The 15,763-nt window shown below is 40.0% G+C and overlaps 1 protein-coding gene across 1 annotated transcript in view; it reads left to right on the plus strand.

Annotated features, from left to right (window-relative positions):
• The window catches only part of LOC126753356 (zinc finger protein Xfin), a 97,312-nt gene that overhangs the window by 74,237 nt on the left and 7,312 nt on the right, over positions 1–15,763 (plus strand). The window contains exon 5 of the mRNA XM_050464737.1: positions 7,674–7,877. Coding sequence (XP_050320694.1) covers positions 7,674–7,877 — 204 coding nt within the window. The remainder of the gene's footprint in view (positions 1–7,673; positions 7,878–15,763) is intronic.

Raw genomic sequence — 15,763 nt, forward strand, 5'->3', positions numbered from 1 at the left:
GGCGGATAGCGTTACGCAAACGACGCATAACGTTCAAATAATATTCCTTGTTAACTGTTTGACCGGTTGGAAGGAACTCATAATGCACAACACCACGATAATCGAAGAAAACAGTCAACATGACCTTGATTTTTGAGCGACTTTGGCGCGATTTTTTTGGTCTCGGCTCTCTTTTGGCACGATATTCGCTCGATTGATCGGTTGTTTCGGGGTCGTAAGCATAGATCCAAGTCTCATCGCCAGTTATAATGCGTTTCATGACACCCTGGTAGTCGGAAAGCATCGTTTCACACACTTCAACGCGACGCCTTTTTCCAAAAAATTCAATGTTTTCGGTATCAATCGAGATTTCACGAGCTTGAGGCCCAAAACATCCTTCAAATAATCGACGGTTTTTCAACACTAAATCTTTGATTTGTTGAACGTGAGCTTCGTCGGTTGAGGTTGATGGTCGCCCTGGACGCTCTTCGTCTTCGACACGTTCATGGCCGGCTTGGAACTCACTATACCACTTGTAAACATTTCATCAACAAAGGCTTTCTGCTCCATACCGTCCTATCCTCAGTCCTAAAATCGCCTCACAGATTCTGAAGAGATTTGAAGCGAATAATATGTACACCTTCTTATCCCTATCTATATATCTCCTTACAAATTTGAAGCGTCGAAGAGAATGTTAAACTTTTCTCAATCTATTTATCATTACCATTAAGATTCTTTTACATATGGCTAAAGCAGCTCAAGACTTTCGGTCTTGGACTAAGTATTCTCTAGGTAACCAAAGAACATCTGTTTGAAGGCGAACTAAAGTGAGGAGGCGAACCATCCGCCCCTCCCCCGGGTTGTGCATTGCGTTTTCTACCTTTTTAATCATAACATCGAAGTCGTAGATAATTTCGTCTATCTAACAACAATATCAGCCTCGATAGCCAAGGTAGAACAACTCTTGCCAATAGGTGCTACAATCAGGTGAATCAGTCCGAAGATTTAGGCCATTGAAAAGTAAAGTTCTCTCCCGACCGACAAAGACCAAACTCTACAACTCCCTCATCACTCCCGTCCTACTATATGGCGCAGAGGTATGGTAAATGACAACTTCTGATGAGTCGGTCTTAGGAGTGTTCGAGAGAAAAGTTTTGGTGAAGATTTATGGTCCTTTGGCCATTGGCAACGGCAAGTACAGCAGTCAATGGAACGATGAGCTCTACGAGATATTCGGCAACATTGACATAGTTCAGCGAATCAAGAGGCAGCGACTGCGCTGGGTAGGTCAAGTTGTCTGGATGGAAGAGAACACTTCAGCTTTTAAGGTTATTTGATTTAGTACCCGCCCGTTGAAGCAGAGGCAGAGAGGAAGAGTAAGACCTCCACCTTGTTGGAGAGAACAGGTGAAGGACGACTGGAACCCTTTTGTTTTTGGCTTAGAGACCACGAAGCAAAATTTTTGGTTGAGAGCCAGAGCCAGAGCCAACTCTACATTATAGCTATTTTTCTTGGTGAAAATATTAACATCCAATTAGTCGAACTTCCATAGCACCCTCTCCCGCTTAAAAATGCACTTCTTTTGCACCAAGCAGAAGTTCTTCTATTTTTTATGCGTCCAGTGGACGAGCAATGGTCACCCCACCTTCTAACCGACCGTCTGTTGTACCGATTAATTAGCATTCGTAATTGATGTTTGCAAAAGTTTTGCCTACGATTTCTACATTTCGGACGTTTCAACACAAAAATGTGTCCAACTGACCGTACATCTCTTGGTGTGTCTCCGCTTTTGGCGGCCGGCTATGTGTTGTCGGGAGTTGCCCTTTTTTGCGTGTGGACACAACGCGCTGTGGCTATGTTTGGTATTACCTCGTAGCTCACGGTGATGTTATTGCAATGGAAGTTTTGCAGTTGTGGTCCACCGGTTTATGTAGGTTTGTATGCACTTATATATGCGGATGAATGTTTTCAGTCCATTGAACGTGCCGGCGTACATTAGTTTGGTACGTGACTTTGGTGCGAATTACTTTTGCTTTGATTTAATGTAATTAAAAAATTTGTAAGCAAATTTTAAAAATAAATACATATGTATGTATGTACACACATTCGTATGATTAATTAAATGATGCCGAGTGGCAAGAAAAGTAGTATAAAGTGGTGGGTGGATGAGAAGAATTATATTTGCTTTTGCTAGAAAATAATTTATTAATCGCTTTTACGATTGATTTCACGCATACTTACGTATGTATCTAGATAACATATCAAATCTAAGAGAATGTCAACTGAGGAAGCTCTATTATCGTTGTTGCGGTCATTTCATCATCATCTTCTTTGGCAGAAGTTGAAATGTAAACCTTTTCAGGGTCGCTTCCAGAAGATTGTCGCGGCTTGCGCCACACTACACTCTACAATGTATTTTAAGATAGAAATTCTTGCTTTTGATCTAAGGGTCTTCCTTTGTAAATTTAATTGTGTGTTGTAATGAAAAACAATAGTTTACATTAGTTTACATATCTAGGTTTTATGGCTGATTCTCGATAAGGATACCTCATTTCAACAATTTGAATCATTTTAAAAATACTATATATTTCTGCGGTGCCAAAAACCAATGCAGATAAACTAAATACTCGAATAATTTGGACATATTAAGTCCATCAAAAAGCTGCAGAGACAGTTAATTCCGTTTCTACTGAGTGTATCTGTAGAGCAGAAGATGAAAAGCCAAGTTTTTTTTTAATATGAGTCGAGCGGGAGGAGCAGAGGGAAGTGTCCAGCTGATTCTACCACTCCAAGGCTTCTACCAGAATTGGCATTGGTTAAAATTTAACTTTAAAACTCGTGGGATATGATCTTTTAGGAGCAAACAGCTCATCCGACTTCTTGTCATTCCCCGATACTAAAGGATCTTCAAATAGTATAGAACAAATACAGCAAGTGGACGTCGAAACTCACGTCTGTCATAGTCTGATCTTAATGAGTATACTCTATTTCTACTGACTGATTAGCACGCCATACCCAGACTTCTCTATATACCATAAAAATACTAATAAATAGATATATTGCTTTAACAGTAAATTTAAGATATCGGTTTCCAAAGCTAGAATGATCCATTTTTGATCAAATATGCACCGTTTTGTCCAACTGTTTTGTTTTGTTTTTGCATTTTGAATATAATTTCATAACTCTTATAAAACCGCTGTTGTTGTTGATGTAGCGGAAGAATTCTGCCGAGTTGACAGTTCTTGGCCGGATAAATATCAGGGTCCATTCTAGTTACGTAGACCGACTGGGAACGGCTTATAAAAACTCTCGTTCTTATCGGCCAAAAGCTAGGACAGGTGAGTTTCATCAGCTTCTCTTGATGCGAGTTTTTCGTCAGCAAAATCATTCCTCATTGAAATCATTTGGTAGAAGTCCAGACTATAAGGTGAATGCATAATAACCTACCAACCAAGCTCCAGCAGCTCTGGTAAGTCTAATGACCTGACCTTGTCTTGATAGAACACAATTCCTCTTGACGATTGCTTCCCTCAGACGTCCCAATTGTTGGCAATATAGGCCCAAATTTGGGGTTTGGCGATAGCAGATCAGCTTATATTTGATGGTTCTGGACCGGAGAATGACTCACCAAATCAATGTTTTGAGTGCTCAAAAATGCTGTTTTTTCAATCGCTGTGTAAGCGCCTAGCATTGTAGTGGTGAAGAGTGATTCCGTCTTCGGGGGTTGGTTTTCTGCTTTCTTGAAAGACAACTGGCAAACAGATGGTTGTCTATCACTCAGAATTTACTCGTTTGCGTTGTTTCAGTGGCATGATTGCGACCTGTGCGGTTTTTCCAAAAAACCCAAGCAACCATTTGTGTGAAAGTGCTTCGTGCTCGAACAACTTTAGTTGAATTCGGCTCATCTTGAAACACCCATACACACCCGACCAATCGACACGAGCCTTTTTTTGAGCGATCGACAAAGTAAAAAAAAATGTGCACAGTCAAGTGTTGATGCAATAGTAAATGTAAGAGTATGTATGTATTCTGGTCCCACTAATGCCCATAGTTGTCTCAACCTCACGATAGGTCACAGGACGTTCTGGCAATATTAGTTTGTGCACAGCATCTATAGTTTCCTGAATAACAACCGATTTTGGACGACTTTCTCGAAATTCGTTTTGGAGTAATCTTCGACCACGATTGAATTCGCCATACCATCCATAAGCACTGGTCCTTGATGGAGGACCATCGTTAAAAATTGAATTAAATTCATCTATGTATACACTGTGATGAGTTAATCCACGTCGAAGGTTCTAAAAAATAATCACGCGAAAATTTTCCGATTTTATTCCGTTTTTTGGTCGAGAAGAATATTTTCTCGTTCTTATGTCAAAACGTTCTAGGTATATATGATACTAGCTGACCCCGCAGCCGTTGTCCTGCGTGAAATTATGTGTTTTGAAATGAAAAGAAAATTAAATTTATTATTAAATTTTTGTTTTTTTTTTCAATGTAACAGCAGCTTGATAAACAACATTTTTTGGTTTCTGTTCCGGTGTACAGAAAAGATGGTTTTCCAACTCGTGAGCACGCCACGGCCGTGTGAAAAACATAACATTTCCAAATTTATGCCTCACACTATGCGACTATCTTTCGGTGATTGTCATCTCACATGCAATTTTCACTGGAAACGAAATACGTTTGAATTGAAATGGGAAATCGTTAGAACTCAAAGGAATTCGTAGAATCAAGCATTCTGCCCCTTGTATTCGACAGGTGCGTCACAATCAGTCGGGTTCCATTACACAGTTTCGGCGCATGATGATTGCGAAACATAATAACGACCGATCCTACTTTGAGACGCAAATGATGCGGTGGCATACCAAGCCTGTCCAAAGAATTTAGAAATACCACTGGATAATTCACGGCGCCGTCTTCATTGTCAAGACGATCGATCGATTTGTATGAGCGCAAGTCCCCCGGAATTTGACTTTGAATCTTCCAGTTTAAGTCAACAACACCGGTATTTTTGGCACCTAACATTGCGCGTGCACTTAAGGAATCGTAGTTACGATAATTTGACCAATGTCCGAACATTTGTGATGAGTTCATCTTTCGTGAATTGACAAAGGGAAGATGGAATTGATATCGAACCACCGGAAGTATCAACCGAAATTCTACCATTTCCAATTTTTAGCGAAGGACATGTAAAATGTCTTCGGCAATGTCTTTTTTGTTCGTATCCCATAATTGACGCGGATTTGAAGGCTGATATGTCGAAATGATTGTCGCGATGATTTCATTCCAGTGATTAACGTGTTCCAGCAATTCACAGTAAGCAATGACTCAAATAAAGTTGAACCGCGTACATTAATCAATAGCAACCGAAGGTAGAAGCAGTCGTCGTTTTTCGGGTGGATTGTGTAAATTCGTCCTAATGCATTAGTTGAGAACACATCTGGATGTCAATCTACTGGTTGGCCTTGCTTTCTGCGCAACTATTTCTTCGACGATGCATTCCATGTATAATATCAGGGTATTTCCGAATAGAGCAACGTTCTCGTAAACGGATCACTGACGAAAGTTGAGAAAAAACTCGTCAATGTTAATTTTGTTGCTGGCGGTGTTTCCACTGGCTGTACTGTATTCTGTATTTTCATTAATGTTTAAAATGTAGGTTTTACAATAGTTGGACATATGCCACCGCGGAGTTTTTTGTAGACATTATGATGTTCTTCAATATTGTTGTGCATTATTTTGTTCTATCGCTAATAGTTTCGGCAGCGCATTCGATGAAAGACATTTTAAGACTCATTTTTCTACACCTTCGGTTACATTGTTCAAATTTTACCAAGGATACCTAATTTTTTTCAAAATGAAATGTAGCCTATGTCAAATTGGAAGAATGTAGCATTCTATTGGTGAAAGAATTTTTTAAAACGGCCCAGTACTTTTTGAGCCTATTCATTACAAACATACAAACATACAAAAATAGGTAAAAATCTTTCCTCTTTATAATATTAGTGTAGATCAAAAATGTAAAACTTTAAGATAAAATTGTGAGTTGCCAGATTGCAAAACTAGGGTTGCCAAATCCCGAAATATAAAAGGAAAACTACGTTCTAAAATTACTTCTTCTCCGGATGAGGGGCTAGAAAATGCCTTCCGTGTCATCAGAGCTGTCGTCCCAGCATTTGTATGTGCCACTTGAAGGTCACTAAAAACCTCCTCTCTAAGGAACCGTCGCCACCATGGAACCGCGTTATATTTTTCTCTTTGAGAATTCACAGCTTTTTGTGTTTTTAGAGTATCCTTAGTCGTTTGCATCTTTATTAAGAGAGGAATGTGCTTATTCATCAGCAATAGTAGCTCTGGAGGTTATGTTAGTCGATCATGTCCATCCATCGCGCGCTATTGAAGGTGTTTCGAACGTCTAAAGTCGCCAACAGAACTATTCGCTTGTATTTCGGGTATCTACGCTGTGCGACTTCTACACTTTCAATGACGCTTCGGATTGCGGCTAGAGTTGACCTTCCGGGCCTAAAACTGTGATGTCTGGGGAGAAATCGCCAGCGTCATTGATAGCCGCTTCCAGTCTAGGTTTAACATATTTTTTACATATTTAAGTGTACTTCGGCTGGTTCTGCGGCGATTTCCTGCTGAAATCCCGTCCAGGCTGGCCGATTTATTAGTTTTGAGCTTGTCAGCTGCCCGTTGCAGTTCTTGGAGGGTGAACTGGGGGATTTCCGAAAGTCTTATAACCTTTTCTGGTTCACTGACTCTTTTTTCATGTGTGGAAAAGAGCGCGTTAGCGATGACATCCATTTTGATAGCGTTTAAAGCAGCGGGCTTGGTTCGAGCTCCGAGTTTCTTCATAACTTTGTTATACTGGAGTCCCCAGGGAGTTTTGTTAACATCCCCGCGTAGTTGCTCTCATTTCTCCCGTTTGCTTGCCTCGATGGCATACTTAAGCTCTTTTTTCGCCGCTTGATATTGCTCTGCTTCCTCGGCTGTTGCTTCTCTGTGCCTAGATCTTGTGTATGATTTGCGAAAACGAAGACATGTGCGTCTAAATTGAGCCATCGATTACTAAAATAATTAATTTAAACCTTATTAATAACAAAAAAGCTTGAGGCAATTAATATGTTATTAAACACTCCTTAACTAGTATAGAGCGGTGGTTTCGCTGTCCTATCCGAGAAACTACCTACTACTGTCTAACGGACAATGCTAGTAACTCCCTACTAACAGAGCCGGAAATTAGAGTTAATGAAGAGACTTACTTACTAATATTCATCAATTCGCGAGTTGGAGTTTTACCCTATCGACAGGCTGTAGAAGAGTAGCTGCCGTCGAGGGAAATAGTTTTCGGAAATTTTGTACATAGCTATATTATAGCTATCGGATAGAACTCATCCAGTGTTACTCGAGTACATGGTTTCTTTTTTAACAAACAAAACCAAACTTTCACCATAAAACTGCGTCGACTGTCAAAGCAATCGCTTTCCTCAAGTCTCTAGCAATATATGTATTTAATACCTCAATTCAAAGTAGGTGGTAAAAATCCATTTAAATTTGTTTTAAGATCTTTTAGAATAAACAATAATATATAGTTCTTTGCACATTCTTTCCATCGCTCTCTCTCAGTTAAACACCTATTTATTCATACAAATTACTCTTCTAAATATCTATCTTCTTATGCTTCACAGTTACATGCTGAAAAAACATGCTGCGAGCCATGCCACTTTGCCGTCGGAAAACGCTGAAAATACTTGTAAATATGAGAATTGCAAATATGTTGCCGCAAATGCAACTTTACTGCGCGTTCATGCGGCATCACATGCCAAGGAGCAGCTAAAATGCAATGAACCATCATGCAACTATGAAGGGAAAAGTTTGCTGCACTTAAAGAGGTAAGCGATTTAATATTTAATTTCATATTTATACCAAAGCGTCGTCTTTGATTCGGCCAACACTTAGCAAATAGTGAGTAGCGAAACGAACGAGCAACTTGCATAAATACAATAATTGGACCAGTGCTATCCAGAAGCTGTCTCAAATGTGTTTAGAGGATTTTGAAGCTTGGGAAATTGTGTTCAAAAGTTTTAATAAAGGACATTGGTACTGTCTGTTTTAAGAGACTATTCTAGAGCCATGCAGCGGCAATTTCAGTTTTGGGGAATAAGAAAAAATTATACGGGGCCTTTTGGCGTTAAATTCGGTCACAATCGTTGCTCGATGCGAAGGTGCATTATTTGTTCTTCCACAAATCCGGCCTTTTACGACGTATGTTCTCACTTAAACTTGATTTTTGAGCGGCTTTGGTGTGAATTTTTAGTTTCGGCTCGTTTTTTTCTCCATTCCGATGATTGCTGACTTGTTTGCTTGTCGAACTCATAAACCCATGCCTCATCAGATGTAATGACCTACATGAATGTGGGATCGAAATTCGCACAATCAAGCATGCCTTAAGAGACCTGTTTAGGGTAGTCTTTTAAAAGAAAGTTTAGCATTATCGGGACAAGTCAAGCAAGAAGCTAGCGTTTCAAACCCGAAATATCCACCAAAATCATTCGAACCGACTCGCGAAAGATGCTAAGCTCTCTTGCCATCTCTCTAACACTTGCTTCACGATTTTCAATCACCATATCCCTTCACTTTTTTAATATATTCATCAGTTGAAGCGGTCGAAGGTCGTCCAGAACGAGGCATGTCTTCAACGATTTCTCGATCATTATTGAAGGCTTTGTACCATTAATTAGAATATAAGTTTCGTCACGCACCTCACAAATTCCCTGTATATTCTGAAGATCCTCTGATGTTTTTCAAGCAGAAGTGGCGGCAATCAAGATACTTCTTCGAACTGTAGTTTTTTTCAGGGTGGTATGCATTCAGTCCGATAGCAGACTGCTATACAGGCCTTGAGTTCGCTGACAGTGCGCTCAACTATAATCAAGGGGTGTATGAGCCACTAACAGAAACATCCAGTTACTTGCAAGTTAGACTTTTCTGGGTGACTAGTCACAGTAGAAAAAAACCCTTACCCAAACCAAATCACATCAAGTTGGGAACGAACCGGTGTATATCTGTCTTCATACATATGTTCTGTACCTATAAACCGTGAGCGTGAGCTCAGCAATCGTTCGTCAGCAATCAGCACTTGTACGGTTGCGAAATCTTTTTGATCAAGTTTGGAAAGTAAGAGGTCTATTGAACTCTCTCTCTTAGCAAAATTTACATAGTCGCAATGATAGGTGTTGTTAATAGTCCCCAGGCGGGGAGGCTAAAGACTTTGGATGACGTAACTTATCAAAGTTGAATGGAAACGGCTGGACACTTTCTTCTCCACTGTTCAACCAGAAGGTTGAAGCATAGTCATAGTTTCTACGAAGCTAAATGGCTAAAATGGATTTCAACCATCTCAACATGTGTAGCTGGCTCAAAGCGAGCACCTTGTCGATATACGACAGATCTTTTTGATCCATATCCAGGAGTTTTGCGCGAGCAGGTATCTATTGTCTAAGTGAGATTATTCGTGGCCTTATCAATATCAGCCTTTCTCTTAATCTAACCTAAGGAACCTGTGAAAGACTAGAAGAGTAAGGTCTTGAAAACATATCCGTAAAAGAGCTTCTAACGTGGCGAATTGGCTAAAATTGATAATAGTTGGTTCAGTAGTTTTGTAGTAGGCCCATCTCAGTGAGCCTTTTGTCGAGTAATTTTGTGGCAGCCTCAAGGTGGGCGCTTTGTTGATACGCGAAAATCTTTTTGATACCTATCCAGAAGTGCTGGACATTATGAACAGGCATTTCTTGCTATCCAAGTCGTATTATTCATGGCCTCACGATTATCGATCCATTTACTGAATATAATCTAAAGAGCCTCTAACCAAGATTAGGTTGAGTAAGGTTGAAGCATATCCATATGAAGTAAGTGAATTTTCTAAAATTGATATTAATGGTCCCAGTAATTTTAAGGTAGTAAGGTTTGTCGTTACGGGACGGTCTTTTTGATCTCTTCCGAGGAGTTTTGGGTATCACAATGGACAGACCTCTCTAGCTGTCTAATTAAGATTATACGTGATCTCACGAATATCAGCCTGTTTACCCAACCTACCATAAAAAACCTCTAACTGAGGCTAGGTTGAATAAAGTTGAAGCATCTCGTTTGTCATCGCGGTCAACAACGGTCTTTCTGATCCATTCAGAGGAATTCAGGGAATCACGGTGGACAATCGTCTTTATCCGTCCAATGAGGATTATACGTGGTCTCACGAACCTCTAGGAATTGATAACAAAAAAATTAAAGTCTTGTTGTTAGTTGATTTCTGAGCGACCATCTTTCTTTCTAAGTTTAGCCACAGTGATATTTTTTTCCCAGTTTGAAAAAAATCGTATATTCTACACAGCTTCACCGCCAAATACCAAAACAATGTAACTGAATGTACATATACCCTGTGTCTACGAACATGAATATGAACGTGTCTCAGCGCTTGGACACGCATGTAAAATTGTAATAAACCAAACAATGCAGCCAATGATCCAAATCAGAGGGAATCGCGGCTACCAACGAGCGCATATTTCAAGGTTAAATTGACTTCAATAACCGCCACCGCATTTACCCACCATTAACGTGCGGGCATAGGACCACGAGACGACAGCATCGACAACCGACAGACGCGCCAACCAACAGCCAACCAACCAACAAAAAATGGAAAAGGAAAACCGAAGAATGAAAACTGTCGCGCCCGCGCTTTGGCGATCATCGTCATACGCCACTGCAATGTCAGCAGTACAACAAAGTTTTCAGCAATGCCTCGGCATGGTAATCATTGCAGCATACGATTACATGTCGTCGTCAACGTACGCGCGCAATCCAACACATCTTCGTGCTGACTTCGGCTCACATGAATTTTGCGCTTGTAGCTTTTGCCTATGTCATCGTCATCGTAGTCTGCTTCGTTGCCGTGTTGTCGTCATCAGCATCATCGTCGTCGTCAACATACACACACTCGCCGCAGCATGAATGCGATCAGGGGCGGACAGCGTATTGCAACAACAACAATGCTACGAACAACTACTGTAGATACTCGCTGCAGTGGCAAATGCACAGCGCAGAGCACACTGCAGCCGCCAATTGGCTGAAGCCGGCGATATGAGCTGCTGGCGAGATCGTCTCAAATGGCTTACGGGGTAACAGGGTGGCGGTGGTGGTGTTGGTGGCGTATCGACTCTGGCGAAATATTACAGGAATTCAATGCGCATATCAAAGCGATCGATAAGTCACGATTCCTGAGGGTATGGCTTGGAATTCGTTGTCGGTTGGCTGTTTGCTTGCGCGGTTTGTTTGCTCGATTTGCTCCGTAGCTTAGCTGGCATGGTGCGCGCTTAGTGGCTAACTGCCAGCGCTTGCTTTTATTTGCCTGCGCGTCGTTAAAATTTCTATTTGTTTTCTTTCTTCAACTCTTTTTGCCTTTTTGAAGATTGTATTCGAGTGCATTTATTTTTTTTTTCGCTGCCGAGTGGTTGCTTCTAAGACGGCGGCTGGCCGCGGCCGTCGCACGACGATTATGCGCTGCAACAAAATGTCAGTAGCGGCAGCTGCGATTTGCGAATCTGCGCCTTCGTTCATTGCTTTGCCTTCATTTTTTTGCTGTTGTTGTAATTTTTTGTTACTATCGTTTTTGGTCAACTTGTAAATGTTTGCCCATCAATTTATGCATGCAACGGCAAACGGTTGCGCGCACATTGCAATTATGCCTTCGGTTTCTCTCTTCCAGTAGGCTTATCTGTCTTTTGTAGTGCCCGCTGCTGGCGCTGCTACCAACAATGCACGCTTCGCTGGCAGAACGCGTACTTGTGTGCGCGGAGATGAGTAGCTGCGTAAGGTCCAAGTGGATAGCGCCAAGGTGACCAAAATAAGTAGCGAATTATGCTGATAATTATTGCCAGTCATTGGGAGAGTGATGGTGCAACATAAGCAGTCAATGTAGTGATTAGTTTCGGGCAGACATATGCCTTTGTAGTTATATATGTAGATGTACAGATGTGTTTACCAGCGCATATATGGTAGGTGTAGTAAGTGAGAGTGGTTGCTAGAAAGACTTGTAAAAATTTGTTTTATTAATTAGTCTCTCACTTTGACCTCTCTTCTCAATTTTATATCTCGCTTTGACACCGAAAATGCTATAAACGATCAATAACGACTCGGACCTCATATAAAAAACAGTAGAAAATCCGTTATTTTGGATTTAAATTGAAGGTTTTAATGGGTTGTCAAAAAAGTCTTGCGGTATTTTTATTGAATTTTTTTTTATTGAAATTGAAATGAATTTTTGATGACTCATGCCCAGCTCTTGACCGATGCTACGGCTGCTACTATGCCGGTCTCTTTCGACCAATTTTTATATTTATTTTATATTTAGCATGGTTAGAAGAATCCAATTTAGTGTACCGTTTTGTCTAATAACCTGTCGCCATTTTGAATAATGTCATAGAAATGCTTATCCTTATTGGAAAAAAACTGGTACAGTCGATTCTCAATGGCTTCTCTTGAGACGAATTTTTTAGCAGTAAACTTGATGGGAACTGGTAGAAATCACTTGGTCACAAGTTCGTACTATGAGATGACTGCATAAGAATCTCCCAAACAAGATTCCGGAGCTTCTGGCGGGTCATGTAACTTGGTGTTGTCCTGTTGGAACTCTATTAATCTCCTACTGGCCAAAGTTAGACGCATCTGGGCAATAACTTCCTTCAAGTGAACCAATTGTTGACAGTACTACTTCCAATTGAGCGCTATGAGGCTAGCAGATAATTCCTTGTCAAATCTAGTAAACAAATACCAAAACATTCTGATCGTAATCCCTCTCCCGTTTTCGCTGGTTTTCCGCGTTTCGACGACGACATTTTTCGCTTGACGTTGTCATAAGTGAGCCACTTTCCATCACCAGTAATCTTCCGCTTCACAAATGGATCAATTTTGTTGCGATTCGCAAATGGAAATTCAGTCCATGAATTAAAATTTCGTAAGATAGTGTAGGAAGTCGACACCATCTCCAAAAACTCCACTATATTAACTTTCACACGATCTCTTACGAACATTTACTGATCCATATTCCTTCATGGTTGCGAAACTACATAAAAAGGGACATGAACATACTTTTAATATAATTTATTTATCTTAGTAGTGGGGGAGGCTGCAGCCCTAAGAACCTCGCGATTGTTCCTTTAGTCCTTTGTACACCTGTAGTTTACTATACTATGGGTCAGTTGGGCCTTAAGAGAACTTAGCAAGTACTGAGCAAATCTTCTAACATTTGTAAATCACAAGAGGACTAGTGAGCTTCCTGCCATCAGAAAGGAAGTGCAAGAAGGAATATCGTTAGATAAATTTTGGAGCTGCGCCATTGGAAAATACTTTCATCAGGATTTTGAAATTTTCTTATATTTGAATCAGGAATCTTCAAATGGAAATCTCGCCCTCATTCAACATTTATTGGTGACATTACCGGACTTCCCTTGTAAATGACATATATTTGAAAAACCTAATCTTAATAACAAACTTTTCCTTATGCATTTGAAAGCATTACAATTCAAATATTCCTACTTTTTATTAACCAGAAGATTGCGAACGTTTGAAGCAATACGAACAAAAGATAGAAAGACTTTTTAGTTAGAAGGTTTTCAGGACTCTTTACTGCGAGGGTCACTACTTTTTAAAGGAAAAAATACAGAAACTTCATATTTAATGGGGAATAGAGAAAGGAATTTATTATCATTTGAAAAAATATTCAATTATTTTTTGAAGAATCCAATTTTCGATGATTCGTTCGAGAATTTCGATTGGTAAGTAGTGAATGCGACGCTTGATCTTTTGCTCCAAGGCCTGAATCAAAGCGGTTCACCGAAGTGTTCTCTCAATAAATCCATTGATTGAAGCGATGTGTGAGAAGTGGCGCTGGGTTGTTGATTAGTCTAATGCTGGTTTTGTGATGTCATCTTAGAGTTTTTGATCTTTTGCTGCCGTAATAATCCTACAAGATAAAAGCTTTGAAAAATAATATTCCTAAGCGACTAAGCTTTATAATACCCCTTAAAAAAAACAAGATTTGCAAAAGCTATGTTCTTACCAACCTGGGTTAAGAATTTATAAATTGTTTAAAAATACTATTTCTGAGGCAATAAATTTTTGAGCTTTAGCTAGCATAATTTTTTACAAAAACCGATATTATAGTTTTTCAAAACACTATTCCTGAGCCACTATGCTTTGGAGCTTTAGTTACCAAAATATTATTTTAAACAATCAAAGACTATTCCTGAGCCATTAAACTTTAGAGCTTTGGTTATCATATTACTATTTTAGAGAAAAAGCTTTACAAAAGCTTAAGTTAGAATTTAATAATATTATCCCTTCAAAACAAAAGCTTTGCAAAAGCTATGTTCTTGAAAATCTGCGTTGAGAATTTATAAGTTTTTCAAAATACTTTTGCTGAGCCACTAAGCCTTGGAGCTTTAGTTACCTTGACATCACTTAAGAGCAAAATCATTGCAGAAGCTATGTTCTTGGAAAGCTGTGCTAAGAATTTATATGTTTTTCAAAATGCTTTTCTTGGGCCGCTAACCTTTTTAGCTTTAGCTACCATAATACTATTTTAAAGCAAAAACTTTGAAAAAGGTATATTCTTGCAAAACTCTTCTGATCTTAGAAAGCTGTTTTAAAAAGCTTTTCAAAATACTATTGTTTAATCACCTAAGTTTTGGATACCAAAATACTCTTTTAGAGACAAAGGCACTAAGTTTTGGAGCTTTAGTATTGTAATATCCCATTAGAGCAAGCAGAGCTTTACAAAAGTAATTTTCATGGGTCATTGAGATAATCGGAACTCAAGTTCAGGCACATCAGGTGGTTTGTATTCCAGAGTGACAGTGACAGTATATTTCAAAGTGACAGAGACAAGAAATGAAGATGATATTCCCGCCGTTATGCAATCGTTGAACTTTCTTTCTTTTTTTCAAAAAAAGCTCGGGCTTCAGAAAACATAACTTTCATCCAGTTTATGCTGATTTTCGGAAACAAGAAATCATTTTTATTTTTTATAATTGCATCCGACACATTCACCAGGCGTTAGTCATTTTCGTGTTTGTCACAAAATATGTTTTAGCATTACTCGCAAGCAAACTAATTGTGAGCAATAGGAATATCTGCAATTAGTGATCGCTGAACAGCGTTTATTGCTTCTGTTGTTGCGCGCTTTGCTGTTGTTGTTGTTAAGCATGCACATGGACTTGTGAATTTCCCTTTCTTGTTCACACACACACACACACACACACAGGCACACATATCGACTTTGATCTGTGTACGATTGGTCGTCGTTGTGCTGCTGTCAGGGCTGGATTGTGGCCGCAACTCCACTCCGAAATGAGGTGGCGAGGCACGCAGACCATTATTTGCCGCTAATTAAGCTCACCGCGTGCGCGCACAAACCCACACACAAACATACATACAGTCATACATACAATCGGACATATTTACGTAGAATTTACAACGAACTGAACGCAGCGCAAAATACCACTTGCCAATTCCAGCATAACACGCGTTCCACCGCGCGGCAGCTGAAGGTCCTCTGGCGGGCGACAACAGCGGTGCGCGCCGACGGACGCACGGACGGATGAACGTACCGAGATACAACAGCAACACCAGCACTTTTGTTGCACTGCGTTTTTTGTATGTTTTTTGCTTTTGTTGTTTTTGTCCACTATCGATTGGGCAGGCGGCTTCTGGAACGGCTTTGGTGGCA

The sequence above is a fragment of the Bactrocera neohumeralis genome, chromosome 3, assembly GCF_024586455.1.
Source record: "Bactrocera neohumeralis isolate Rockhampton chromosome 3, APGP_CSIRO_Bneo_wtdbg2-racon-allhic-juicebox.fasta_v2, whole genome shotgun sequence".
NCBI lineage: Eukaryota > Metazoa > Arthropoda > Insecta > Diptera > Tephritidae > Bactrocera > Bactrocera neohumeralis.